The sequence below is a fragment of the Filicampus tigris genome, chromosome 14 (assembly GCF_054856515.1).
Source record: "Filicampus tigris isolate MCC_2025a chromosome 14, RoL_Ftig_1.0, whole genome shotgun sequence".
Lineage (NCBI taxonomy): Eukaryota > Metazoa > Chordata > Actinopteri > Syngnathiformes > Syngnathidae > Filicampus > Filicampus tigris.
The window spans coordinates 5,027,944-5,055,837 of NC_141230.1; the positions used below are offsets into that span (position 1 = coordinate 5,027,944).

General features: G+C 39.5%; 1 protein-coding gene across 3 annotated transcripts in view; it reads left to right on the forward strand.

Moving 5' to 3' along the window:
• Positions 1-6,325: 6,325 nt before the first annotated feature.
• Positions 6,326-27,894, forward strand: part of ppp2r3b (protein phosphatase 2, regulatory subunit B'', beta) — a 36,361-nt gene continuing 14,792 nt past the window's right edge. For 2 of the 3 annotated variants that reach the window (XM_086051459.1, XM_086051460.1), the window contains exons 1-2: positions 6,326-6,550; positions 7,211-7,593. In XM_086051459.1, coding sequence (XP_085907585.1) covers positions 7,246-7,593 — 348 coding nt within the window. In that variant the 5' untranslated portion in view covers positions 6,326-6,550; positions 7,211-7,245. Of the gene's footprint in view, positions 6,551-7,210; positions 7,594-24,031; positions 24,479-27,894 lie in introns of those variants that run through there. The other variant, XM_086051462.1, reaches the window with a different exon arrangement.

Sequence of the window (27,894 nt, forward strand, 5' to 3'; positions counted from 1 at the left end):
GCAATTTCAGTAAAACGCATGCCAAAGAAGTAACTTACATGTTGCCGTTTTGGATCCGATGATGGCGGAGCGGTAAAAAAATGGCATTGATGGATGGATGGATGGATGGATGGATGGATGGATGGATGGATAGATAGATAGATAGATAGATAGATAGATAGATAGATAGATAGATAGATAGATAGATAGATAGATAGATAGATAGATAGATAGATAGATAGATAGATAGATAGATAGATAGATAGATAGATAGATGTGGGTGCATTATATGACAATCAGATATCAAGCATTTGAATTTGCGAGCGTAAACCCTACCAGATAAAACAAACAAACTTGTGGAAGAAAGTTCATTCCTAAGCGTTTCGATTTATGCTTGATGCATGCAGACTGTGGCAATAAACAACACCATACAGCACAAATCCCTGGCCGCCACACAATACTTTCAAGTGTGTTCGCGGCGCTTATTAGAGCAGATTGCTGTTGGCCCACTTCACAGAGCAGCCCATGCAGCATGGCTGACAGCAGCACTGCACACATGAACTCCTCGCTTAGCACGGTGCTACACTAAGCAGCAGTACCCCTGTGGTTTCAGCCTCGGCCAAATACTTTGAAATGTCCTTCAAGGCAGGAAAAAAATAACATGCACTGCAGTGCTTTTGGCTAAAACATCTTATTTGTACGCTGTAATTACACTTTGAAAAGTAGTAAAGTTTCAACTTTAAAAGACTTCTCACTTCTTATCCCTCCATTGCTGATATTGATTAGGTTCTCGTGAGCCCGTAAAGAAAAGAAAAGGCTGGATGTTGTGAGGGAGAACAAAAAGCTCTTTAACGGCCACCTTCAACTTTGAATATTTCACATGTGATTTGATGTGATTATCAAGGGCAGAAAAGAATACAATTTAAAAAAGTAAATAATCTTCACAACTATTCAAGTCTTCTTTAGAAAAAATGAAGGCATTACAGGAGGCAAATTTATAGGTTAGATATAATTGGACATAATTGGTGTTAATGTACTTACACAAGAGTAGAGTAGTAGTGAACCCTATAGGGTGTTAATTTTAACGCCAGCACAATGTCTACATCCACACTACTCAGTGTTTAAGTGATATTTACTACAGTGTTAAATGTTGAACACCCACTAGTGTGCTACAGCAACAAAATGTAGTGTTGACAGTCCAGTAAGGACACCATTGAGTGTTGAAATTAACACTAATGAGTGGTCATGCCAACACTATACGGCGTGAGGAAAGATACCCCATATGCCTCACTGCCTCACACAAAACACATTACAAAATTTCAATTCAAAGCACTTTTATTTTATTAAATCAATTTCAGAATATATAAAACAGCAGTAGGGCACAATGTATGTTCTTTCATCATTTTTATGTGAAAACTTCCCATCATGACAATATTAAAATCAGGCTGGACATACCAGTAACACTGAACAAATCCCCCTCAATTCAAAATACATTCAGGTAATCATCAAAACCCATCGTGATAAAATTAGCGGTCAAAAGAAATGCCTTATCATCATGAAGATGTTCACAACTGAAAGTAGGGGATTCATTTTCAGCACAGACACATACAAACAGACAGAAGTATATGTACACAAAACATTACATACTCAAGTCCATTTCCCGAACTTTCAATGCTGGCCGATGTGTAGTGTACTTTGTATAATTCCCAGTCAACAGGCTAAGCAGTAGAAAATTGACAACAACTACAGTATAATAATAGTAATTATAGTAATAATGCTTATTATTATTATTATTATTATTTGGCATGGTGGGTGAGCAGGCAGTTATATGTCTGCTTGGAACTGTAATTAGAGTATAGTAGTGAAAACAATGGCTCATTAACAAATAAATACAGTATTACTGTACACTAATGTTATTTTTACTGTTAGCTACTCTCAGCTGTCCAACAATTTATTTAACAGCGTCTACCATCGATTTATTCAACGGTTGATTACATTAAAAAAAAAAAAGCTCTACGGTAAACCACGGCTATGAGAAATTGTACTTTTCAAAAGACTTAAATATAATGGCAAGCCTGGTTTATTGAGCAGTCGGAAATGACAGGAGCTGCAGTAATAAAAACAACACTCACTGCATAATAAACATCTGAAACATTTTTCTAACCATTAGAAACATTTAACAAGAGAAGAGTTTATTTTTTGCAATGTCCCTTAAAACAGAGGCAAATAACATTCCTTCCAAAAAACTGAGTAACATACAAAGTGATCACAGTTTCCGAACTGGGGTATTGGTGTTTAAGTTGTGTTTAACAATAAATCAGTCCTTTTTTTTTTAGTTCTGATAGTATTTTCAAACCATTCCATACATGAAACAGTCATATATGCTAACGTTTTGTTGTATTGTAACATATAGCCTATTCGGTCAGCTGTATAATAGATGTTAAAATTCTGGTCTATAAATTGAATAGTTTGGGTCCTGAATAGATTAAAGAATAGCTGAATGAATATAAATCCAGTAGTGCTCTGAGGTCTGCAGACCCAGGTCAATTTTCAAAGCAAATATGATGTATCGGTAGTCAGTTGTTGTGCTGCACACAAGTGGAATAAGTTGCCAACAGAACGTGAAGTCAGCCCCAAGTGAAAAAGCTTTTAAATCCAGATTCGAAACTATGCATTTCCCCCCCATACTTTTGATTAAAGTCCTTTTTAACACTAAAATCAATTTCACCATCAGTAATTTTAGAAAGCTCATTGAGTTGCCTTGTGTATGAAATGTGCTATATAAATAAAACTGCCTTGCCCTGCCTATTCTTTTAAGCCCTCAATTGTGTTATTGTTAACAAAGCAACAATTGTACATTGCATACACGAACACCAAGAGAATACCATCATCCCTAATAAAAAATATTTACATAAATCCCCACATGAAATTCATGATGCTTTTGATGAGGGTGGCCACATGCAGATTGACAGTCACTGACTTTTTCTGGACCATTTTTCATGTCTTCTTTAATATTGCTTTCCAGTGACGATTAGCTTTGGATCTCCTTTTTGTTTTGATACAGATAAAACGCCTAAGGAAAAGTAAAAAATAAGTTACTTGTTTTTTCAGTTCCATTAACTCATTCAGTATCAGACATTTTCAGACCCTCTTTTACCCTAATGTTTGAAAAAATGTGAAAAAAATATAAATAAATTGCTGGGATTGAATGGCTGGACTGTGTGTCTTAGGGATTGATTAAGTGGTAATGTGTGCGAGAGTGGTAGTTTGTCGAAGTTGGTCGTCAGAAACACTAATAGAAGCCCGTTTAAAATCATAGGTGGACCAGCTTATGGATGATTACTATTTGGTCCGGCCAGACAAAATGGCGGATAGACAGATGGCGGAAGGCGACAAACGGACCGCACATTTTTAGTAAAATGCGCAGCTCTGGTAAATCGTAATAACATTTTTCAACATTCAATAAAGTTTACTTTTTCAACCACTTTTATGCGCACGTATTGTGATCAAAATTGATTAACAATTATATTTGTTACACATTTCCCATTTACTTACATTGATTTCTGGACAAGTCAATTTGGGCCAATACACAATGTAAGAAGTGGCATAAAATGCTCAATCAATTCTTATTAATGAGGGCTAATTTTATTCATGTCATAAATCTATTCAGTGATATATTGTATTTTGATATTTAGGTGGTTTGATTTTTTTTCTTGATATACCTGCATCATGTAACTTGTTATGATATCAGGTTTTGGACAAGTGTCAGACTGGTTTGGCTGCTGTGTGCATGTCTGATGTTGCTCACCGCGGTCTAAGGAATGCTCAGGGAGTTTGTGTGAATGCTCGGACACAGAAAATGATGAGGGCCTTTCACAAGGGTTATATATGGGGGCCCATGTTGCCAGCATTGGGGTTTGTGTCATCTACTTAGACAAATATGTTAATGGTCTATGTTGTTTTTTGTTGGATTTTTTTATTAGGGTAAAAATTAAGATGCAGAGTTGGAAAGGTGCTGTTGAAAATCCCCAATTTTCTCTTCCTTTGCATGAGTTCTCATATAGACAACGTGATGAGGGAGCCATGATGTCTGTGGCCCTCTACAGTAATCAATATAAGGATGTGTAACTCCACACAACACACGCACACACACACTTGGCTTCTTGCTTTGGAAAGAGTCAAATCAAGCACAGATGTAGAAGTGTTATCCGTGCAAATGGTCCAAAGTGAATAACGTTCCTGGAAATGGCCTGCTGATGGGTCAGATTTCATAATTTGATTGTTTATCATAAATCTCTTAACAATGTGATTTTGTATGTGTAAGACCATTTCCTGTGTGTTTCTACTTATGACAAATCGACAACATTCTTGTTATACTTTCATGTAATATTTCCTTATGATTCAGAATTATATGAAGGATGGTGTAGTGTAGATTAATCTCAATCACTTAAATTGAACTTTGCTTATGACACATATATATTCTGCTGTACCGGTAGTTATAGTAAATCAAATACTGTGAAGAATTACATAAATGAAATAAAACACTGGAGGGACATAAATTATTTAACTTTAAATGTAATAAATAAATCCCGACTGTATAACCCAGACCTGCAAATATATGTGTTAGGTATCCAAATTGAAAACGTAAATGAGAGCATTTTTTTAAGGAATTATAAGACCACATCAGACACATAAAAACAAAATTCTCCAAAAGCCCATCGATTATAAAATAAAGTGAAACAATAACTTGATGAAATTGCACCATGTACTTTACTTTGCACTCGGTACTCCCATACTGATGTACTGTATATTGTGATGAAGTGTAGGATACTTACCACTAGTGCACAATTAATCCATTAGTCATACGAGTTTCCCAAGGTTGGATTTCTCAAATACACTCTTAATCTGTTTATCAAGTCCAAATGGCTAAAATCCATTGTATCTTTAGATACAACACATAAATACATCCATCCATCCATTATCTGTACCGCTTCTCCTCACAAGGGTCGCGGGGCGTGCTGGAGCCTATCCCAGCTGTCTTTGGGCAGTAGGCGGGGGACACCCTGAACTGGTTGCCAGCCAATCGCAGGGCACACAGAGACAAACATCCGCACTCACAATCACACCTAGGGCCAATTTAGAGTATCCAATCAACTTACCATGCATGTTTTTGGAATGTGGGAGGAAACCGGAGTGCCCGGAGAAAACCCACGCAGGCACGGGGAGAACATGCAAACTCCACACAGGGAGGCCGGAGCCGGGATCGAACCCACGACCTCTGAACTGTGAGGCGGACGTGCTAACCAGTCGACCACCGTGCCGCCCCACATAAATACAGATCATCAAAATTAAAACATTCAACTAATTATTACGACTAACCTACAACTATTTGTCACAAGAAAGAGATCTATGAGAAGATATGGAGACTTTACATTAGCGAAACTTCAATCTACTGTACTTGTTAAAGTTATTGTGTCTCTATACGAGTGAAACTTTAGAACAGTCTGGATATCCAACATAAGCAATGCCAAAATATTAGGTGTACCAGTAAAGTACCAGTAAGTATGTATAGCGAGAGGGTCTTAAATTTGACTTCTGTACTCTGTCTTAGTGGTGACTGTTTCTTTACCAGTGATGGTACATTGTCTTTTTATACAACTGTTGGTATGTGCTGTGTGTTTTACCATTGTTGGTATGACTCACCTTTCTTATTGTAACTCCACTACAAAATTACATTTTCTCATTTCAGTTACTAACTTTTGAACTTAGTTTGCAACTGGACCTTTGTTGTTGTTGAATTTGCATAAATGAGAAATTGAATTGGCATTGAACAAATTTTTCTTCTTCCCACTCCTCAGGCATAACTGGAAACTTTTTTGGGGGGGCATGTGCGTCTTCTTTGTTGGTAGGATATGAAATAAACTATTTAATTGCTTATCTCCTTGACGTTGGTATGAAATACAATTGCCTGAAACAAATTTCAAAAGAAATATTAACTGAAATTAATTCAAACAATTGAACAAATATGTACTATTTCCAATGTATGTAATAAACATAATACATGATCATCCATCACTATTGATATTTTGATTACTGGATGAATTTATTTATGGCTTTACAGTATGCACAATATGAATATCTACCCTTCATGTCTTTTCGGTGACTTTTGATACATTAGATACAAAATATTCATGTCAAATGTGTATTTTTATACAGTACAGAGGGACAGTAGATACAAATATAAAAGAGACAGACTACCAAAAAAAATGGACGAAGTGGTTCACTTTTTAATTTGAAGGATCCGAAATGATTTGTGTAAGCGTAACTCCCCATCAGACTATGAACGCACCACATCAGATCTCGCGATAGGCTCGTGTCGTTACCAGGGGAACGCGATTTTGAAAAGGTTCGAGCAGTGTGGCATGCAGAGTGTGCTCTGTATTGGGATTAACGACAGTAACTGACTGCATTCCGTATTATGATTAAACAAACGATCACCGGCATTCCCAAATGAAGGCAATAGTGTATCTTGGCATCGCCGTACTTGGAAGTTACGTGCTTTGAATACAAGGTTGGTATTTTAGCTTAGCTTCCCCGAGCTAACTGTCTAATGCTAACTAAAAACAACCGCCCCTAACTGGTCAACTCTTTCATTAGTTTCATTAGTCTTCCAATGTTGTGGAAGAGCCCAACTGGGGACCGGAGTTGAGAACTAGCATTAGCTATAACCTCTACATGCATCACATCAGCTGCAAGTGTGTGTCTATGTTTGACTGCATTGTCCCTGTTAAATAAAGATTATTATTATTATTATTATTATTAATGTCTCCATACATTTCCTTCGGTGTGCAGATTGAGATTGAGTTTGTGTTGATTTTACCCATTGCGGTGTTTAAAATAGCCAATATTTTGTGTGGTCGCTCACACGACCCTGTGGGCTCAAAGCATCGACGCGCTAAAATTCAATAATGTTTGTGTGTTTGTGATCGTGTAACATTAGTAGAAAACAAGGTCGACTGCTAGCCAACCAATTGTCCATATGCACTGTAGAACTGCACTGCATCGTCGTGGTAGGTGTTGGCCATGTGTATCCCCCTTCATTGTAGCTAAATAAGAAGTCAGAATATGATTTAGTAGGCTGCGGTGCAGTTCTACGCCATTATAGCAATAATAATAATAATAATAATAATAATCAACATGAGGCATTCGTGCCATTATTATTTCTGTGCAGGTACCTAACCTGTGGAATCGTGGGCTTCCTTCAAAATGCCGTCCAGTCAGATTCTTCAGCCAGTACTCAAGATGAAGGTGGATGAGCTCTTCCTCACCTGGTTGAGTGAGCCCAAAACCCAGGCGGTGCTCAAAGACTACCTAGACCTCATCAAAAACGGGCATCAAGTCGATATAAGCAATGTGGGCATCAAGGAGAAGTGCACTCTTACCTTCAACCAGAACAACAACGTGGCATTCCAAAAGAACTTGACAGAGAAAAAGCCAGCAACTGTCAATGTGTCCTTGAGTCCACTTTGTGCCTCTCCCCTACCCTCGGGATGCAGCGGCAGGGTGACGGGACCCCACGGCAGGATCTTACGAAGGTCTGTCAGCTCCAAAAAGGTGAGTAATCTAATTCGAATTGTTTACCGACCTTTTTTGGCAAAGGCACATGTTTTATCATACAATTTTCGCATGGCACACCCGACACCACCAAACAAAATTGTCATGAAAAGTATATGTATTGAAATAGTGTTGATCTCGTCGGCAGATGAATGCCATTAAGAGTCGATTTCAACCTAATCTCTGTAGCCCCTTTCACACAATGTTTCTTCAGAATTCACGGGCTGTGACACTCGAGCTGGCATTATTTCGGGTTTGTATGGTCATGAAAAATTTGGAAAAGTTATGGAAATTGAAAATGCATTTTCCAGGTTTCAGAAAAGTTACAGAAAAATAACAATTTCTATAAAACTTGTGAAAAGTCATGAAATGTGGTGTAATTTGTGATTAAAATTGAAATCAAGGCAGTGTGAGTGCAACGTCATGTTGTTTCGATGCCCATCGACCACCGTGTGTGCGTATGCTGCCGGGGCCATCGAAAGTGTCGCTTAGCTTTATTAACTCATTTACTGCCATTGACGACTTTACTTGTCTTTTTACAGTCCAACCATTCAATCCCAGGAATTTATTTATATATTTTTTTCTATTTTTTTCAAACATTTTGGTAAAAGAGGGTCTGAAAATGTCTGGCAGTGAATGAGTTAAATGACCAGTCAGGGTGATAATTATGCCACAGCAGCTAACTAGCAACGAACTTCAGCTGGGTACTATTGTGGCTAAACATTTTGCTAAGTCACTAATCATAGACCCCATGGTGCCGTATAAGATACAGTACACTTTTTACAAAAATTATTCTCGCGAAGGGATTATGAGGGGTACCGTATTTTCCGCACTATACGTCGCTCTGGAGTACAAGTCGCACCAGCCATAAAATGCATAATAAATAAACATCTAAGTCGCACTGGAGTATACGTCGCGTTTTGGGAGGAAATGTGTTTTATAAAATCCAACACCAAGAACCGACAAGTCATTTAAAGTACACATCATTTCCACCGAGCTACGATGGTAACATTTAGCTAACATCCACACGTGTAGCATTACAAGAAAGTTACGGCAAGATAACTTTAAAATCACCAAAACGGTCTTAGATCGATTAAATAAGTCTTTTATTTATCGCCGACCATGTAGAATGTTTCCAAGTCTCCAGAAGTATGTTTGTATTCATACGTAATTCTATTCTATACGTCGTAATTCTCTCTCTGTTCGTCTCCTCCGCTCTCGGCTCCGTGCCTGTGTGTGTGGCTGGCTGATGATGCAAGACCACGGCCAGACACAGCGCCTTAAATGAACAGTACACTATTTTGTATAGATGGATTGATAGATAGTCAAATTGGCTTTTTATCATACTATTTTAATTACTTAACAAAATATTAGATTTTAACCGTTTAAATTATTCATGCATTTTAATAGCTTTTAGGATGTATCTTTATATTTCTTTATGTGGGTTAAAATAACATGTGAAATGATATACAGGTAATGTGTTAATAATTTCACACACAAGTCGCTCCAGAGTATAAGTCGCACCCCCGATTTATAGTCCGGAAAACACGTTAATTAAACAAAGAAGCCATGCGTAACCTAAGGTTATCGTGAAACCTAAGGTTATCGTGAAAGAACGGAATTATGTGCTTGGGTTACTGGTTTGACGGTTCATGTTAAAGGGGCTTCTGTAAATGTGAGGTTCATGTATCCTCTGTGATCTTCCCAGTGTGGCCACAAGAGGAGGCTGAGTAACATCGAATGGGTTGTCTGTCCACGCAACATTGTCCCAGAGGAGGCTCCTCTAGTCATAATTATACGGATGCTTTCCAAACGTTCCAGCCTCGCCCCTGAATTACTGTGTGGCAGTGATACTGATTTGGCATGTTGATTTATTTATTTTTTCCTGCTTCAAGTTTACATTCTGCAGGCCCGCAATGATTCAGTGTGTCTTCTATCAATGTTTGTTTGGCCTTGAACTGTTTGCTGTATTGACAAGATGAGATGCAACTATGTACAAGTGCTGGCTAGCGGTGCATACGGTGCATATGGTGCATGTGTTGTGTTAGTGCAGTGACAGTGAGGAAGGAAGACAGCTGGAGAAGGGCTGGGGGGTGCACAAGCTCCTCCAGGTTTCACCTTCTGCATGTTCTTGGCACGTACAACACCTGAGGACATGTTTCTGTACATAAAAGATCATATATACATAACTACATTCTCCATTAGCTGCTGCACATAAATACTGTACATATTACATGCATTCAGAATTATTTTGCGTGGATTCAGTTCTGGATTATAGGATCTAAGGGCTACTAACAATTATTTTATTCATCGATTCATCTGTCGATTATTTTGTCCATTAATTGAGGAATCTGATCCCCCAAAATTACTTTTTTATTCCCATTACTTTATTCAAAAACATTTTTTTTAAATTGACAGGGTAGAAATAGCACCAACATAAATTAATTAGGATTCAGGTTTGATTTATTTCCGTAACATGTCAGAAAAACTGCAAAAATGTTCATCATTAGCTTCAAAGGTACAAGTAAATGTTTTATTTTGATTCAACACAATAAATCAGCTTTCATGGAGGATACAATCAAATATTTATATTTATTGTTGAGAAGCTAAAATTCAGAGGATTTGTACAAATGTAAATTTTAAAAAGTAAATGATTAATCGATTATTACAAATAATTATCGATTAATTTGATAATCAGTTAGTTGTCAATTAATCAATTGTTGCAGCACTAATAGCACATTCATGCCACTGAGTTAAATGAAGTGTGCTACTTGGCGGCAACCAACAGTACCTCTTTTATTTCAAGCTCATCGGATTTGCTTGTCAAGACGTCAATACATCAGCTCTGCTATTTGCTCCTACTTTTTTGTTGAAAATGTGAAAACGGCTGTTGTAAAAATATATATATATATTACTGTTGAAATAAAAATATTAGTGTACAATACACTATCCTTAATGTTTTCTGACATCTGAAATCAATACAGTGAGCTGCCAGCCTACCACATATTTGTAGTTTGCAGAACCTGTTTTTCAGTGAAAAACTCGTTAGTTTTTTGCTCAGGCCAAAGCCATGTTTTAATAGAAAAATATTGCTTTGGAACCATCTTATGGCGTTTCAAGGCCAAGGAACAATGCAACCAGAAATGGAACTATGACCAGTGGTGCACATTATTTTCTTCATGGGGTACTCACATGAGTACCAGGATATTGTCTTTGGTACTCACTAGTGGTCCAACGGATCACATAAGTCACGGAGCGGATCGTTTTTTGAATCAGAAAAAAAAAGATAAATAGAACTTTGTTTTTATTTATTTTATAAAACGCTTTTGCCCATAAAAAAAAAAATCAACCCCCAATGTCTAATATGGCCATTTAGGATTTAAGAACACAACGCAATCTAATGCAGGACACAACTTAACACAATATAAGGCAGGAATCATTCTTATTTTGTAAGGGGTACTGTGTATACATTTCAAGTTATCCTGCCAGACATTTTGAGCCGAACGTTTTCTTAAAATTATTTATTGAGCAAAAGTGTCTTTGTAGAATAAATGAGGACAAACATCTATTTAGCTTGTTTTTTTTCATAATGAAAACCTCAAAGTGCAATTTAAGGCACATTCCCTTCCTTTGAACATGGAGAGTGCGTTACAAAGTAATATAGGTCCGCAATACTGAAAACGAAGTAAAGAAAAAATAAGTAAGCCACGGAACAGCTGTTGAACTACCACTTGTTGTTAGTTTCAAATTTGTTAATTTTTTTTTCATAATGAAAAAGACCATGAAGTGCAATTTAAGGCGCCGTCCTTTAAACATGGACAACGCATTACAAAGTAATCTAGGAATAAGTAAAAAAAAACAAAGTAAGCCAAGGAACAGCTGTTGAACTACCAGCTAATGATAACAGCTGCTAGCCACTAACGCCGTAGACTTGTGCCGTATCATACAATGACAGCGTAATTAACCAGTGGTTTGTTCGCGTCCTAAATTAACGACTGAATATGATTTCGGGACAGCGTTGTGTTGGTGTTGGTGACAAGCGTTAAAAATTCCGTAATGTCGACCGGAGGATACCGGAGTGTACACGGGCACCTTCGAGCTCTGGCTCTTTTCTGGCTCTCTCTTTTGTGCTGCCACTCTCGTCTCCCGCATGCAACAGTCAGCGTACGTACGTAAACTCCCGCTAATAAGTGGACCGAACCGAACGCAAGTGGACTGAACCGAACATGCCATACCGAAACGTATTAATACACCCGAGTGTACCGGTACACCCCTAACAAATAGGGGTGGGAACAATAATCATTTTTTTGATGCATCGTTCAAAGTATTAAAAAGATTCCGAATCGATTCATAAGTATTAATAATCTATGTTTAAAGTTTCCATAGCAAAACTAAAAGCATGGGCAAGTGATTAAGTGCGTTTGTACGTCAGATGTCTGTGCGAAGCTAAGCTAATACGTGACAAGATGGTGGAAAAAGCAAAACCTCATACGAGTGAAATACAGTGAAATATAAATCATTGCTCTTCCTGGAGTTTTTTGTTTTTAAAAAAGGTACCAGTGTTTTGCCTAGACTATAAATGTAAGCCAATGTAGTGATGCATCGGAATCGAATCGAATCACAAGCCCATGAATCAGGATTGAATCGAATCGTGGGCCTCTGAATCGGAATCGGATCGAATCGTGAAATACCCATAGATTCCGACGCCTAACCACAAATGTGTACAGGTATGCAAATGCACAAATGACGGTACGTATCAGTGATTTCACTTGCACATGCATACCTGCGTACCAGCTATGTGCTCCCCTGACTATGACGTAGTGGTACTGTAGCATTAAAGCGGAAGTCAACCCAAACATATTTTTTTTTGTTTTCAAGAATATGTTCCCAGAAGGCCCACTAGTTGAAACACGGCATTCTGATTAATTTTGCGTTTGTGGAATATAAATTAAGCAGCAAAATGCACCCGTTTTTAGCCATCTCTGGGGGCGGCCATTTTGTCTTCTGACGACTGAAAATGACATCACAATTGCTCACAACGACCAATCACGGTTGACCTGTCTTCTGAATCTGAGCCGTGATTGGTCGTTGTGAGCAGTTGTGATGTCCTTTTCAGTTGACAGAAGACAAAATAGCCGCCCCCAGAGATGGCTAAAAACGAGTGGATTAATATTTATTCCACAAACGCAATATTTATCAGAATGCCCTGTTTCAGCTAGTGTTTGCGTTGACTTTCCCTTTAATCGTCGTATAAATGCTTCTGTCTTGGCTCCTCAATACAATATGGCGACAAGCACACGAACAACTGAATCCATGCTGCAACAATATGCTTCTTTTAATCTTGTTTTTTGGTGGGGACTTGTCTGCCATGCAACACTAAAGCAAAAATGTGCACACACAAAGGCACAATTGACTGTTTCTAGCAGGTGACTTCTTTTAACACCTGTGTGACGATGCTCATGTGTGCTTGTCCATCACATAGCCTACTGTATTATCAACGGGCGACTGCCAGGTCATTTTTATTAAACATTGGTAAACTTGTTTTTACACCTGTGCAAGAGTTTAGATTGTTAAATGTAGTTTGCACATTGGTGCACAGTTGATGAAGGAATCGTGATGGCGCTGGAACAGATGTATTCCGTTTTATGGGAAAAAATCTTAGCTTGAGCAGTTGGTGTCGGAATTTTATGAATAAGATCTAAAGCATCAGTTGGACAGTATGTGCACTCAAGTGTAATGTGGCACGTCATGTGGCCGCCACGTGTCACTCAACATTAAAAGACTGTGTGGTTATAACGGGAGGGGGGGGCTTGCTTCTATTTCAAGACAACAAAATGGATTCCTGCGCACTGATGCATTCTTGGGCAGATTAATGGAAAAAATTTGATTTATGCCCCGGTGATGCGGCCCGCAACAGCTGGTGTGACTTTGACACCGGACACCGCAGAGAGTCTTGTGTCGCCGTTAAATACCGAGAATTCCCCCTCTGGGCAGAGGTGTGGCGCGCGTTCATGTACCAGATCAGGTGCTCGTTGGGGATGCTTTCCTGACGTTGTGCACATGACGATTGTGGTCACATTGTGAAGGACTTTGTTCATACATGGACGCATTCGCTCATGGCTTCTACGGTCGCAGGTTATTTCTTTAGAATGCGCTTGGCTGGCTCAGTGATATTCCAGCTATTTTAAGCGGGGGTCGCTAATCTGTGTCCTGCAAGTGTCTTTATTTAAAGTGGCTTGTAAATGAATGGAGGTTGGTATTCACACAATGTAGATGTAAGAAATGTGAGCTACATTTGGAAGACGTCTTCAAGGTTTCAAAGTAGAAATGAATGACAATTAGCTCAAATGAAGAATCATCATACATATCCAGCCAGTTTTGTATAACACTCATTATGTAGAGTATCCGTCAGTATAAGACTTTACTACCTTGCATTCCAAACTATTATTTATAGTAATAGTTTTTATGCATAAAATAACAAACACTGGACAGTACAAATCTACGTACTGTCATATCATTTGTGTGTGACTCAGAGTAAATGAGCTCCTTCCAATAGAGGCATATTAAGGAACGTTTCTGTGAGACAAATGTATCGTATTAGGAGAGCAGCTGTTAAAAAGCCAATGATGAGAACGAGCAAGCGGGACAGTGGGTATTTAGAGCCGCTGGTGTCCCAAGAGCCTTTTGATGCAGGGTCCTTCAACGGCTTGCAGTCATACGTAAAGCTGTATGTCGCCCACCCCCGCGCTAATGCCCACAAATGCAAGACTCATTTTCAAACCATTTTTTTTTCACTGATGAGCGTCATGAGTGTACTACTTTGACTGGCGTTGTGATGGTCGGTTGCTATGCACCAGAGTGATGTTTCGGATTGGAATCATGAGGAGTGAGATGGTCGGACCCTGAAGGTATTAAAATGACATCTATGAAATATGGGTCGTTTTTAACGGACCATTTACTGCCATGGCGAAAAGAACAACTGTGCCTTCTCTTTGGATGTTCCACTGTGCAGTCATTGCAATCTTGACAATGAAAAGTTTCCGTAGCTGTTGTCTCCAAGGATTAAGTGTAGCGTAACTTCTCTGTGAATTGTTTGTGCTGGTGGGCGCAGCTGACATGACAGTTGTTGTGGGAACACCTATGTGAGGCAGCTGATCTGCGCGCGTCATGTTCCCGCTGTTGGCCTTCCCTGAAAGCCTCATTCTGACCGTCAGTTACACCTAAATTTGGCCCCCATTCACATGTCTCAGCTCTCCACTATGTGCGCTTGTATTGACAGATTCCTCACCCTCCTTTGGTAATGTTGTCTGCAAGTTGCGTCTCGCATGTTAAAGGGCAAACCTGAAAACATTGAACTTTTAGCAGCCTCAAATTCCAGACTCATGGGCTTTCCGACACTGTTATGTAATGAGCAGAGCATGACTGAAATTGGGTTTATGTTCAAACTACATTTAGCTGCTCGGTGGCGGTCAGCGTGACTCGTGTGTCACAACAACTTTTTGGAGAACACACTTTTACAGTACATGCCCACTGGACACAGTTAGTAGGTTGAACACAAATTGTTTGAAAAATTCTGCCCCCATTAAGACAAGATTTTGTCAAAATTTGGTGAAAAAAACCCACCTCTTCACGGTTATTATAGTTTGGGAATTTTGTTTTTTAAATTTTGTTCGTTTTATTAGTTTTCAGGGCGGCTTTGTTAGTTTTTATTAGTTTTAGTTTTTTCAGAAACACTTTTTTTTAGTTTTATGTTTGAGTTAGTTTTAGTATTCGTTTTTTTATTGTGTTACTTGTGTGCCGGATTTAAATGAAACACCATAGTAAGTTTTGTGTGGTATAAATTCAACACTAATATTATTTTAAAACATTTTGATAATACAGGGCACAATTTAATAGTCCACAGACTTTGAATTCAATAAGTGCAGTTCTAAAGTGAGATACATGCATGCACCCTTGCCAAGTTGCCAACTTCTAAAGTGGATTTGTGGCATGAATTCCTGTTGAGAAGTATTAAACCTGTGCGTAAAGTAGGGCTGCATGAAAAGAAAGTTATTGCATGTTTTTGCGATATTCATATTGCATAGGCCAATATCACAACATCAATATTTATTTGATATATTGCGCAGCCCTAGTATACTTTTTTTTTTTTTTTTACTGTAGATATATATTTATAGCACTTTTTAGCTAATGTTGCGTTTTGGGCTGAGTTAACCTATTAAAGCCTAAAGCGCCTGGCTCAACAGCTCCCCAAAACCTAAGGTCGTCTTTGGAACAACCCTTGAAAAAAAGTTTTCCCAGCAATTCAACACCTACAAAATAATTAATACCTCAGCCCCTGTAGCAGATAGAAACATCATTCCAAAAGAATTTGAGCTATTAGACATGTGGCTTCCCCACAGGCCCGAGTTTATTCATCTTTACTGTTTCAATTGAAGATGTAAAAATAAAGTGTTCAGTGCAGGAGAAGCACTACTTTTAATATTTAAAAATTTGAGTGGTAATTACGTCCTCTTTTCTGTTACAAAGACGTCAATATTGTCATTGTCTACAAACACATATCTTAACCACATATCACAGTCGACTGGTTCTACTGGTTCAAAGTCCACAAGCTCGTCGTCTATATCATTGCCGTTACTCATTTCAGAGCATCCGCCATTATTACTCGAAGAAATTCCGGAACAGCCTCCGCGGGCTCACGACGCCGTCACGTGTATATTCTGATGCATTTCATTGGTTAAGAGACCGAGAATTTCATTAAAAAAAAAAAGAAAATGACGTATACGCTCTCCTGGCTTTAAGGGGAGAAAGACACAACAGCGCTCCCAGCTCTAGTGGTAGAAACGCGATTATGCGCTCCCGGCCTTAATGGGTTAAATAAGAAAAGGTGGGGAGTCAAAACCACACACAAACTTGTCTCCTAGGAACAACGTCATCTGTAGGCTCTTTTTAATTAGCTGATGCTTGAGAATGTTGTTTCTGTACGACACACAATTGGAGGACTACAACTCCCAGTCGACTGTTTGACCTTCTTTTCTTCCGACTAACGGCCGTGCAGTAATATCGAAATAAATACATTTCAAATCAAACCCAAAAACTTGTGTCTTCAATAAATTACCAAAAATGGAAAGGAGCAAATGAAATTTTCGCTATACTATACTAGTAATTGTAGTTATATTTCAAAAAAATGTAGTTTCAGTTAGTTTTCGTCTTTTTAAAAGCATTTTCGTTTTTATTTTATTTAATTAATAAAAATGTTTTTTCAATTTTAGTTTAGTTTATTTCATTAGTTTTTCTTAATTAAAATAGCCTTGCACCTCTTTCAGCAGTACTTAAATAGGAAGTCAATCCAAACATATATATTTTTTCAAGAATATGTTCTACGCAAGCCCACTAGTTGAAACAAGGCATTCTGATAAATATTGCGTTTGTGGAATGAGTTAATCCACACGTTTTTAGCCATCTCAGGTCGTGGCCATTTTGTCACTTCTGTCGACTGAAAATGACATCACAGTTTCTCATGGCTCTGGTAATGACCAATCACGGCTCACCTGTTTTCTGAAGCTGAGGTTGATTTTCTATTTTTTTTTTCCCATCAAACATTTTATCGAAGGCATTTTCTATTGATATCGATCACGGGTCAATCGCAATACATTTTGACATTGAATTATCGGTCCAGCCACAGATGGATGAAAACACAGATAAACTTTTAAAACGAACATTTTAAACACATAATGTATTGGAATTTTGAACTCAACAAAAATTATCATCATAAAATGTATAGAACATATTCTATACAAATTGTAGTGTCTGTGTATTAGGTATGTGCCAGCGGGGTCTGCATGTGAGTGTCTGGGTGTGACCTGTGGCCAAAAGTAGCTCCTATCTGATTGTGTTTATGTGTTTTACTGCTCTCCCGCCGTTAAATACACAGCTGAAAAGGGTATCTGAGACTGTCGCTCTCATCTCCCCACATGCGAGGGCATTACAGCATGTACTCAGTCAAAAAACAATATGATAGGTGTTGAGGAACAATGATCAACAACAATACAGTGGGTAAACACTGTACGATGGTACCTCTCAAGTAGTACCCCAATGATGTTTTTTGTTGAAAAATGTGCTTCTAAAATGTGTCCAAAACGTCTTAATTCAAACCGCCGTTGTCGTTATGCTTGACGTTTGGATACTGTCCAGCTAGCATCAAAATATGAACTCTGCCTGCTTTACATTTTCTTATGTAAGACTTTACTACGTTGCATTCCAAACTATTATTTATAGTAACAGTTTTTATGCATGAAATAAATTCTTTTGGGGGGAGGGTTTGTGAAAGTTATTTTAAAAAAAAAGGTGCAGCCTCATCAAATTATGTTGATGAGTTTTTTTAAATGAACATAGTTATGTTCGGTTTCTGGCTGACAGTGTTTCTTCTTTTCTATGCTGTACCTGGGTGGCTTTGTCACGACCCATGTCTGGATACTAGTTATTGCGCTAACATTACATTCCGTACAGCGAGGTTTTCTAAGCCCGGTCTTCAGGATTCCCAATCAACCTGTTTTATATGTTTCTGTGCTCCAACACACCTGATTGAAAAAATCCGCTCATCAGCAAGCTTTTCACAAGTCTGTTAACGATGCCTCATTTGAATCAGGTATGTTGGAGCTAGGGAAACATGTAAGACAGGCTGCATGGGGGCTCCCGAGGACCGGACTTGGAGACCCCTGGTGTACAGGAATGTAAAACACGGAGGTGAATCAGCTAGGCGAGCAACACGTTGTCTATACTGACAGAACACAGCTGCCAATCAGCGGCTGACAAAACGATAGTGACACTTTGATTGGCTGAATCAGTACATAGGGGTATTATTTTCTTGACGCGTGGGATTCAAAATCAAAACAACTGCGCCAAATGCAGACTAAAGGCAAAAATACAAAATGAAAAACACTTACAAAAAACTCCATAAAGTACCGGGACCACAAACCCAGAATCACGATGGAGGAGTTTCGCTGTACTTATTCTTCCATCCTGGCTTTTTGAAATTCCCCTTCACACATGTACCTTACATACCTCATCTGTTCTGGCAGAAAATTATGGTTTAACAGCAGTGTGAGAGGCTTGAAACTCTTGATTATGGTCGACTGTTTTGTTGTTTTTGCATTTTACAGTTGTTAAATTGTGTTGACTCTTTTTTTTTCATTTGTAACGATGTCTTGACACGCGAGTCGTGCAGCATTACACCACAGCCACTCAAATAACTCAATGCTTAAATCTGTTACTGAAAAATTGCCTGTATGGGTAATAAACAGTTTAAGATGGCAACAATTTATCCCTGGGGCAGATTACTTTAATTTCTATTATTTCTTATGTGAACGTTTATTAGTATCGTATTTTCCGGACTTATAAACCACACCTTTATATAAGCCGCACCCACTCTATTGTTAAACAAAAAATGAAAAAAAAAAAACCCACAAAATTAGATATTTACTGCATTTACAGAACAATTTTGAACTGTAAATGTACATGCGCCTGAACAGATTCTTTCCTAACACTGCCTTTTAACACAGCAGCAACTTTGCTGATTAAAACGGAACAGAACCAAGAGAAAATAAAGTACATATCTTCATTTCACTGCCCGCTGCCACTTCAGTTTGTCAGTTAATAACAGCCACCTTCTGTTGCTCTGCTTCCGCATACCACCTAATGCATAACCTAGTGCATAGCGTATTGTATTGTTTTGTAATTCCGGTTCGAACGACCCTAGCGGTGGAAGAAAACTCCACAGACTCGCCGCGCCGGTCTATAAGCCGCAAGGTTTCAAAACCCAGGAAAAAAGTAGCAGCTTATAGTCAGGAAAATACGGTAACTGTGCAAATCAACATCCAAGGTTCCATTGTACTTCACTGATCCCCAAAGGGTTTACACTTGGATTGGAACCCATTATACTATCAACATATATGTACATAATAAAGTATGTGGTATTTGTATCGCTTCATTCATTTTGTCGGCTCCATACAGCAAAAAAGTTAGTTATTCAATGCAACATCATTATGTCTGCTCGCAAACTGCATTCATGGTGCCGGCTTCACATTTGCTTTGCTTTAGTGTTGTTCTGATACCGCATTAAAACGCTGGCATCGGATCGGCCGGTTCTAACAAATAAAACGCAGATGTCGGCTATCGATACTGGTATCGTTATTTGAACACAGCGTGCATATTTGAGAGCCGCATGCGGAAAGAAAATACGAGGAAAAGCCTTATCCATTATTAGCGTTATTGGTCATCGGTCTACTTATGTCTAGTTTGGTGAAAAAGGTCGCTATAAGGACATACATCGCCACATTGGAGGCAGTTGCTTGGGGGGACTTTGATGCTATCAAGAGCCCGCAATTACTTTGGGGGCATGTCGGCTGGCTCTTTGTCTCGTAGCAAAGTATGTTGCTTTTGTTTGACACAGTACATCGATCACTAGTTTAATGGTGTAAAACGTCTTTCATGAAATGGTTTGTGTCCAGATAAACTCGTCTTTATGACCCGTCGAAGCTTTTCGAGCTCGCCCTAGCTTGCTAGCTGCTAACAAAGAGACGAGTTTGTTTACAATTCAGCAAAATGTTCCATAATGTTCCATCAACGTATATGAAATTTGTATACCTATATAATTAACAGATTAATGTTGAACAGCAGTGCGAACTAAATCTTGAATGAAAAGTAAAAAGAAAACAATAACTGATATAAAGTCATCAGATCATAACCTTGTATGTTGCGATGGTGTTAAGTGGTCACGTTGAAGATTTGACAGCCATTGTGCACGTCTGCTTTCAGACAACTTCGTTTTTGCCTCCGGTTAATTTGAATCACTGCCGGTATCACAAAATAAAACCCCTAGTTGACCGATTAGAGCAACCATAAACAGCACAGGTGTTAACCATTTTTAGAAACACATAACGGACTTCTGTTATCTCACTCACTCGACCGCCTGCCCCTCTGGCAGCATACAAATGTGACGTTACGCATTGGGGGGGTCGGTTAGAATCACTGAATATATTTTAGAAGTACAAATGCTGCACCTTGCTTTATTACAAATATACATTCATGTGAATACAGTATGTATCCCATGTCTCACTCTCACAAGCACGAAGAGCTATGAAAATAGGCTGTTTATTCAACATATGTATTTTGTGTGTATATTTTACTACAGATGCTTCGCAAGTGATGATTTAGATATGAATACTTTTACATCCAAGTGAGTGTGCAATTCTTTGGAATTACAAAAAAAATTGTGCTTATGTTGGATTTTTTTTTTTCAAACGGCGAGGTATCGGTACAGTATCGGCATCGGCCGATATTGCACAGCCAGGGAATCGGTATCGGGGCCCAAAAGTGGTATCGGAACAACACTTTTGCTTCCAAGAAGACTGAATAAAACCACACGGGAGATGACAGTTCCATGTGATCCACTGGTTGTTTTGCGTATTTGTTTCCACGTATGGCTTGAATTGATTAGCATTAAAAGAAGAAGAAATAACTAGGCGCCTGGAAGTGAAAAAGCCATCATACACAAACAGCTTATCAAGCTTGTGCAGTGTCCTGCGTGGGGGATAACAGAAGTGCAGAAAGCAGTGGAAAGCGTTGGTCTTTGTCATTCTGTCATCTCAAAATAATGTGTGCGGTGCAGACGAGTTCATAACATAACGTTAACAAATATTGGTTTGTTTACGTGGCTGTGGCGAGCATGTGTAAATCAAACAGGCTTTTTTGGGCCGTGTGGAAGGCGACATCGTTAGATCAGCAACTTTGTGAAGAATTGATGTAATTGCCGTCACTTTTGGGACATTAGCAGGCGGAAGTGGACCGCGGCGCCGTCGCAAACAGTGCTCGCCTGGTGCTTTTAATAGGCGCAGACTACTTCGGACATCATTCTTTGAATTTGACGTGTCCCGTGCCTGCGCTGTCCCCCTCCTTCCTCCACTGTCGCCCATCAACTATAATAAGATGTGGAATGGCTGGCAGCCCGAGCTCGCAGAGGGAAGGCAAAACAAAGAGAAGCATAATATAGGAAGCAGAGTAGTTAGATGTATGCATGATGTACTTCTAGTGAATGTGTCACACGCTAATTTGGACGATTCTCTTAGGAAACTAAATTTTGATACCTTGGCTGTCATACGGAGTTCGTTTGGTGTCTTGTTCTTGGCATTTATACTTAAACATAGCAGATGCTGGTTAGAAATAATTTTCCGTAAAATTCAGTCACTGAAGGGTTTATCCCATTCACAGAAGGTTCTTTTTATAACTCAAAAGATTAGGAGAGTGATTTTACTTTACAAAAGCAGTCTCAATAATTTACAAAAAGTTGTAGCATAATGAAGGAAAAAAAAAATATTTTTAAAAACTCACCAATTTGGACTAAGTCCTATGAAAGGTGATAGTAATATAACAGAATAGGGGTGGGCGATCTGGCAAAACTATCAGATCACGATTTTTAAAAAATAAACTCACGATCACGATTTCATCATGATTCTTTTTTTTTACATCGTTTTTTTAAGACCAATTTGCACATTTCTGACCATTTTCCTCATGTTAAACATATAAAACATTTCAAATGTGTATAAAACTCTAAAAGAAAAAAAAAAAGACATTTTAAGTCAGCTAAGCTTTCTGAACAGGTTTTAATTTGAATAGTGACAATTTTTATCAAAATGTGCAGTGAATGTAAACATAAAAGGTAACATAATGTAAACATAAAAACACAGCTCGTAACGCAGGTCTAGTACTTTGAAGAGTCTTTTAAACCCCTCGTATTCCACTGTTTTAATGGGCATCATGTCTTCAGCAAGGTAATAAGTCACTGCCTCAGTTACTTCTTTATACTGCTTGCTTGTTTTTTCATATGGAGTGCTCTTGTTAAATGGCTGTGTTACCGTGGGTTGTGTTAGCTTGGAGCTAGCGGCTACCTCTGACTGCCATGTGCCTGATCTCCATTTGCTTTGGCTGTCGGCGCTGACGTCCGAACAGAGTCTCTGCAAACTTTGCAAATAACTGGTTTGCGCTTTCTCCTCCGAGGAAAAGCCAAACCAAATCGACACTGTGGATGGAGTTTCTTTTTGGGACCAACTCTGCTTCGTGGTGACCTTCCGCTATAGCTCCCCGCTATACAAACAAACAGAGAGGCGAGGAGTGTCACGTACGATGCACGATGCTTAATGATCTAATATCGTCATATCGCCCACCCCTATAACAGAATAAAGTCATAATCAATTCAAAACAAAGGAAGTTTAATTTTATGAGAATAAACCTGTAATTTTACCCGGAGGTTAACAGAGCTGCCAACTGTTATGGATTGTCTAATTTTTGTAATGGGAATCACTGAACGCTAACTCGTTACTACACCCGTAACACTGATTGTTGAGGATATTTAAAAATACTAATAATGGGTCACATTTCTCAAATAGGTTGAAAACAAGCAAAAAGAGTTGTTAAATAATTGTGATATGTTTGACTACACACCAAGTGGGGACACGGTGTCAGTCCATTGGTCGACTCCAGTATAGCAGTGCTCACGCATGCGCAGTGGAAAATGGCAGGCGAGTTACGGCGAGGAACAAGCCAGCGACGCTTCATCGGCAGATTATTTAATCAACAGACAACTGTGTGCGAACGAAAATTTATTTATCATAGTATAACAAACGCCATAATGCTTATGGCTCCTGTGTCTTAATTGTCATAATACTTATTGGCTCGTTGTGTAGCGTAGATTAGTTTGGGATATTTTTAATCACCTGAGGAGAAGCGGTTCAGATAATGGGTGGATGTCTTTATTTGTTTCTTTGTCGGTCCAGTGGCATTAAAAAAAAAAAAAAAAACTGTGTGTGAGTGTGCATGTGCAATGTTGGAATGTCAGTGTTAAGTAAATATTGTAATAATCTTGTGAAATATTTGGCATTAATACTGATTTGTGAAATTACAATCCCTTGATGTCAGTTATTTTAATGACTAATGATGTCAGATCTGGCCCGCCGCGTTATTTTATGTGGCCCGCGAAAGCAAATCAAGCATGTCAACTTCCATAATGCTTGCTGAAATTTGTACCAAAATGTCAAATGGTCCTGTGAAATAAATAATAACAGATACTGCGAACCTTTTCTTGTTACCATGTTACAAGTTGTACCGTATATGTAATAAAATGAGATGAATAAACATTTCTATAGTTTCAAATTAATAGCCCTCTCTGGGAATCTGTGACCACAATGTGGCCCGCGACAAAAATGAGGCTTGCTCAGGTGCATCCCCCCCAAATGGCCGTTGTGGGCAAGCTGCAACAAAAAGTCTTCTTCCCTTTGCATAACCTTCCACGAGCGCACAGGAATGCAAACTGGAAAGGGCAGATCCAATGCGCACACCCCTCCCATCCCCATACGCAGAGCAGAGTGAGTCCCACACACAGACGTCCTGTCACTCCTTATCTTCCCGGCAGTATTGAGGAGAGCGCTCCCTTTGCCCCTGTGCACTGCATGTGTGTGTCGTGTAGCGGCGGGCCGAGTTGAGATTGTGCGACCCGATCTGGAATGGGAGAGGGAGTCACAGTAGCAGCTGCTGCCTTGCATTAAGCTGCTCTCACTCTGACAGAGGACAAACGAAGGGAGACGCACAACTTCTAGAAACAAGACCAAAAAAAAACAAAAAACAGCACCTGACTTGTCCAACCCGTCCGGACCCCGCTGGATTTGTTCATGTGTTCCTCGTGGTGTGCGTCGCGAGGATGAGGATGAGGGAGCTGTCTCTGCGTCAGGACCCTGACCTGAGGAAGGAGCTAGCCCTGCTGGCGCGAGGCTGTGACTTTGTGCTGCCCTCGCGCTTCAAGAAGAGGCTTAAAGCCTTCCAGCAAGGACAGGCCGAGGTTCGTATGGGTGTACTGGACTCATGCCAAGGGACTTGAATTCTATGTTGGTGTTATGCTACTCTTCTAGTCCTGACTACCCACAAATGAAAGTTCCTATCACCATACCGTTCTTTGTTAGCCAATGGAATAGGTCTTCCTTCGGCCCAGTGACATCAAGTGTGCGCCACATTTACTGGTAGTATTCGACTTTGCGCTGTTTGCTACCCACTAGCACTTCTTGTCACCACGTCATTATTTGTTAGCCAATGACACGGGTGTTGTTTTGGCCCTGGAAGATCAGCTGATCACCACGTTTATTGGATGGTGTTCATCTTGCACGGTGTACCGACAACTACCTGCGCCGCTATCCGGAGCCAGTTCCTATCACCTTATCATTTTTTGTTAGCCTGTGACACAGGTTTTCTTTAGGCCCTGTAAAAGCAGGTGTGTGTCACATTTACAGGTGTGGTACTATAATAGTCCGGACTTCCAGCAACTCCTGGTGATCCACTGACTCCTGGGTACCCAGAAAGTTAAAAGTTCATTCGGTTCCCAAGTTCACCGTGTTATTATTTGTCAGCCAATGGCGCAGGTGTTCCTGTCAGAACTGGTGTGCGCCACATTGACTCGGTGCTGGTTTTCTTGCACAGTATGCCGCGTGTAGCCCCGCTCCTCGGTGCTCGCTTTAGGCCACATCACTAGGAATGTGTAAAATGTCATGAGGCTTAACAAGTCGAGCTTCAGGCGCTCAGTGGTTAGCATGGGGGGGATAGAAGGGGGACAGTGTGTGGCAGGGTGGCAGCAGAAGAGGTTTATGTCCTTTTATAGCCATGGCTGACACCAGCACACGGTGCAGCGCTGCACACAGCAGAGGATCATCCACATCCAGATCATCATCCACGGTGTACCCTCAGTATTGATTACAGTTTGGACCATGTTGGATGAATGTATCTCCTATCGTACTGGCTTGACCTGTCAATTTCATGTTCTAGCAGTTATCATGTCCGCACCACCTACTGAGCTGTGTGTGTGTGTGTGTGTGTGTGTGTGCTCAAAACGGAGCCTGATGAAGTCACCCAATTTGTTCTTCGTTCGCACCGAATAAGGCTGTCACTATGACTCTTTCTGAATCGATTCTCCCAACGACTCTTCCATCGAATCATCGAGTAATCAAACCCCCCAGGCCCCCGGAATGCTCCCCACAGAGACAGTGCAGTTGTCAACACATCATTACAAATAAGACTTAGGTTTTCAAATGTTATTGTAAAGTAACACTAGTCACTTAAGAAAAAGATTTTCATATAATTTTATTCTTCCCAAAAAAATGATAATTAAAAAAAAAAGCCAGCAAGGGAGTGGTGCATCAGCATTCACCTGCTGTACAGGTGTAAAACCTATGCCTAAGACTTTAAAAAATGTCTACATTTCCGGGGTTTTCTGTCAAGGTGGGGTGCTGATTGTACATAAAATGATGAAATAAAATGAACTTTTTGATTTTGGCAAATGGCTGCAATGACACAGAAAGTAAAAAAATTCAAGGGGTCGGAATACTTTCTGTACCGACTGTATCACAGTGATGACTTGCAATAAAACCAATACATAGGGTATAGGACACTGCAGAGTTGCGCACAGTTTGGCCTGTGCAAGCAAATAAGAATATTGCTAATATTAGGACGACTTTTGCCATTTTTTTCTACTCTCTTTTTGGGGATAATAGTTGCTTGAATGTTCGGAAAAGTTGCCAAATATAACGAAAACTTTGCGGAGGCCCTCTAGCATGCTTGTACTAATGTCCACATACTCATATTTTACATTTTACTTTGACTTCATGGTCACCTTGAGGGCTGGTAAAAGACTCTGAGGACCGGATGTGGCCCCCAGGCCGTACTTTGCTCAAGTCTGCCTTAGACCATAGGTTGTCCTGTTCTTGGGTGGACATCGATCCACGAACCTAAAATCGTTTAACACTAGTCTAACCTAATGAAGATATCAGCATGACTTGCACTTACATGAACAACGTTTTTTTTTAAACAAAGAGATCCTGCAAGACATCTATCCATAACAAAAGATCCAGTATCTATTTGGCGTTTTCCTTGTTATACAACAAGACATCAAGGCGGGACATTGCACCTGTGTGGGCTTTCACACTCCAGCACGGCATCTTGCATTCAGATAATTAGGTGACACCAGTATCGGGCCAACGCCCCCTGTTCCTTGTCGTTTATACATAACAGTGACATGAGTGGGGAAATGGCAGAATATGCTGCCTTTTACTGGCAGACCGGCAGTGTGAAATTGTCTAATGATGTTCCAACGTGTATCAATCAGCATGCCTCTCTTGGAACACGAAAACACAAGGCTGTGGTTCATCTCATCATTTTATTAACGGCGCGTGTTATTTCCACTGTGTCTGCAGAAATATCTGCCTTTAAAAAGCCAAAAAGACCATTTATGAACTTAATCAATCATAATGCACTGACTTGACCTGGTTTTATGCAGCCTTGAATGTATCAACATTTCATCCATGTGTTTATTTCTGTAAATGTACCAAAAATTCTTGCTTCTTGTGGCTGTAGCTTGCAAGTTGTGTCGAACTGCTCTACATTATACTGAGGGATGTTACCTTATTTCTATGATTAAACCAGAGATGGTACATGTTGTGAAACATTATTGCAGTGCCACAGATGATGTTAGTTTCCTAGTCAGGCCAATTGACTAATCTTCTCTGCCCATGGAGACATCAAAACAGAGCACCAGTTGGCTGTTTGTTATCTCTAAATAGAAAACACCAAGTGTGAGTCGATAAGTTATTGCACAGAGTCCTCAAGCCAAATCAGCTGATGTTGTTGTTTTGATCAGCACTGACTGAATGTTTTTAGGGCACTGCATTTCCTCATATAGTGGCCTACCTTCTAATAGAGCCCTGATTAATGGCCAGGTGTCTTGTCCACTAGGGATGTCACAATATCGGCAATATCGCGATATTAAAATAGCCACAATATTGTCGTCGTCATGCCATGATATTAATAGCAGCAAATCTGTTTGAAAGCTCAAGTTGTTTTTCAATTGTGCAGTTCAATCACCCTCTGGTCGTTAGTTTATTAGTGCAGTTTAAGATTCACAATGTGTGCATGCATGTAAGTGCATTTGTACTGCTGAACCAATAGGAACACATGACTGGCCAAGCCTTATTTCTTTGTGAATGCTGTAATTATGTACAAAAACAGAATATTGTGATATATTTTTTTAGCTCCTTTTTTTTTACAGTATCGTAAGCTTTTATGCAATATCGTGAGGTTTTTATATATCGCCAACCCTTCTACAATAACGTGGTAAGTTTCGTATCGTGAGGCTCATATCGTGACATTATCGAATCGTGACCTTTGGATATCGTAACATCCAAACGGTCCACTTAAATAAACACTCCACCCCAA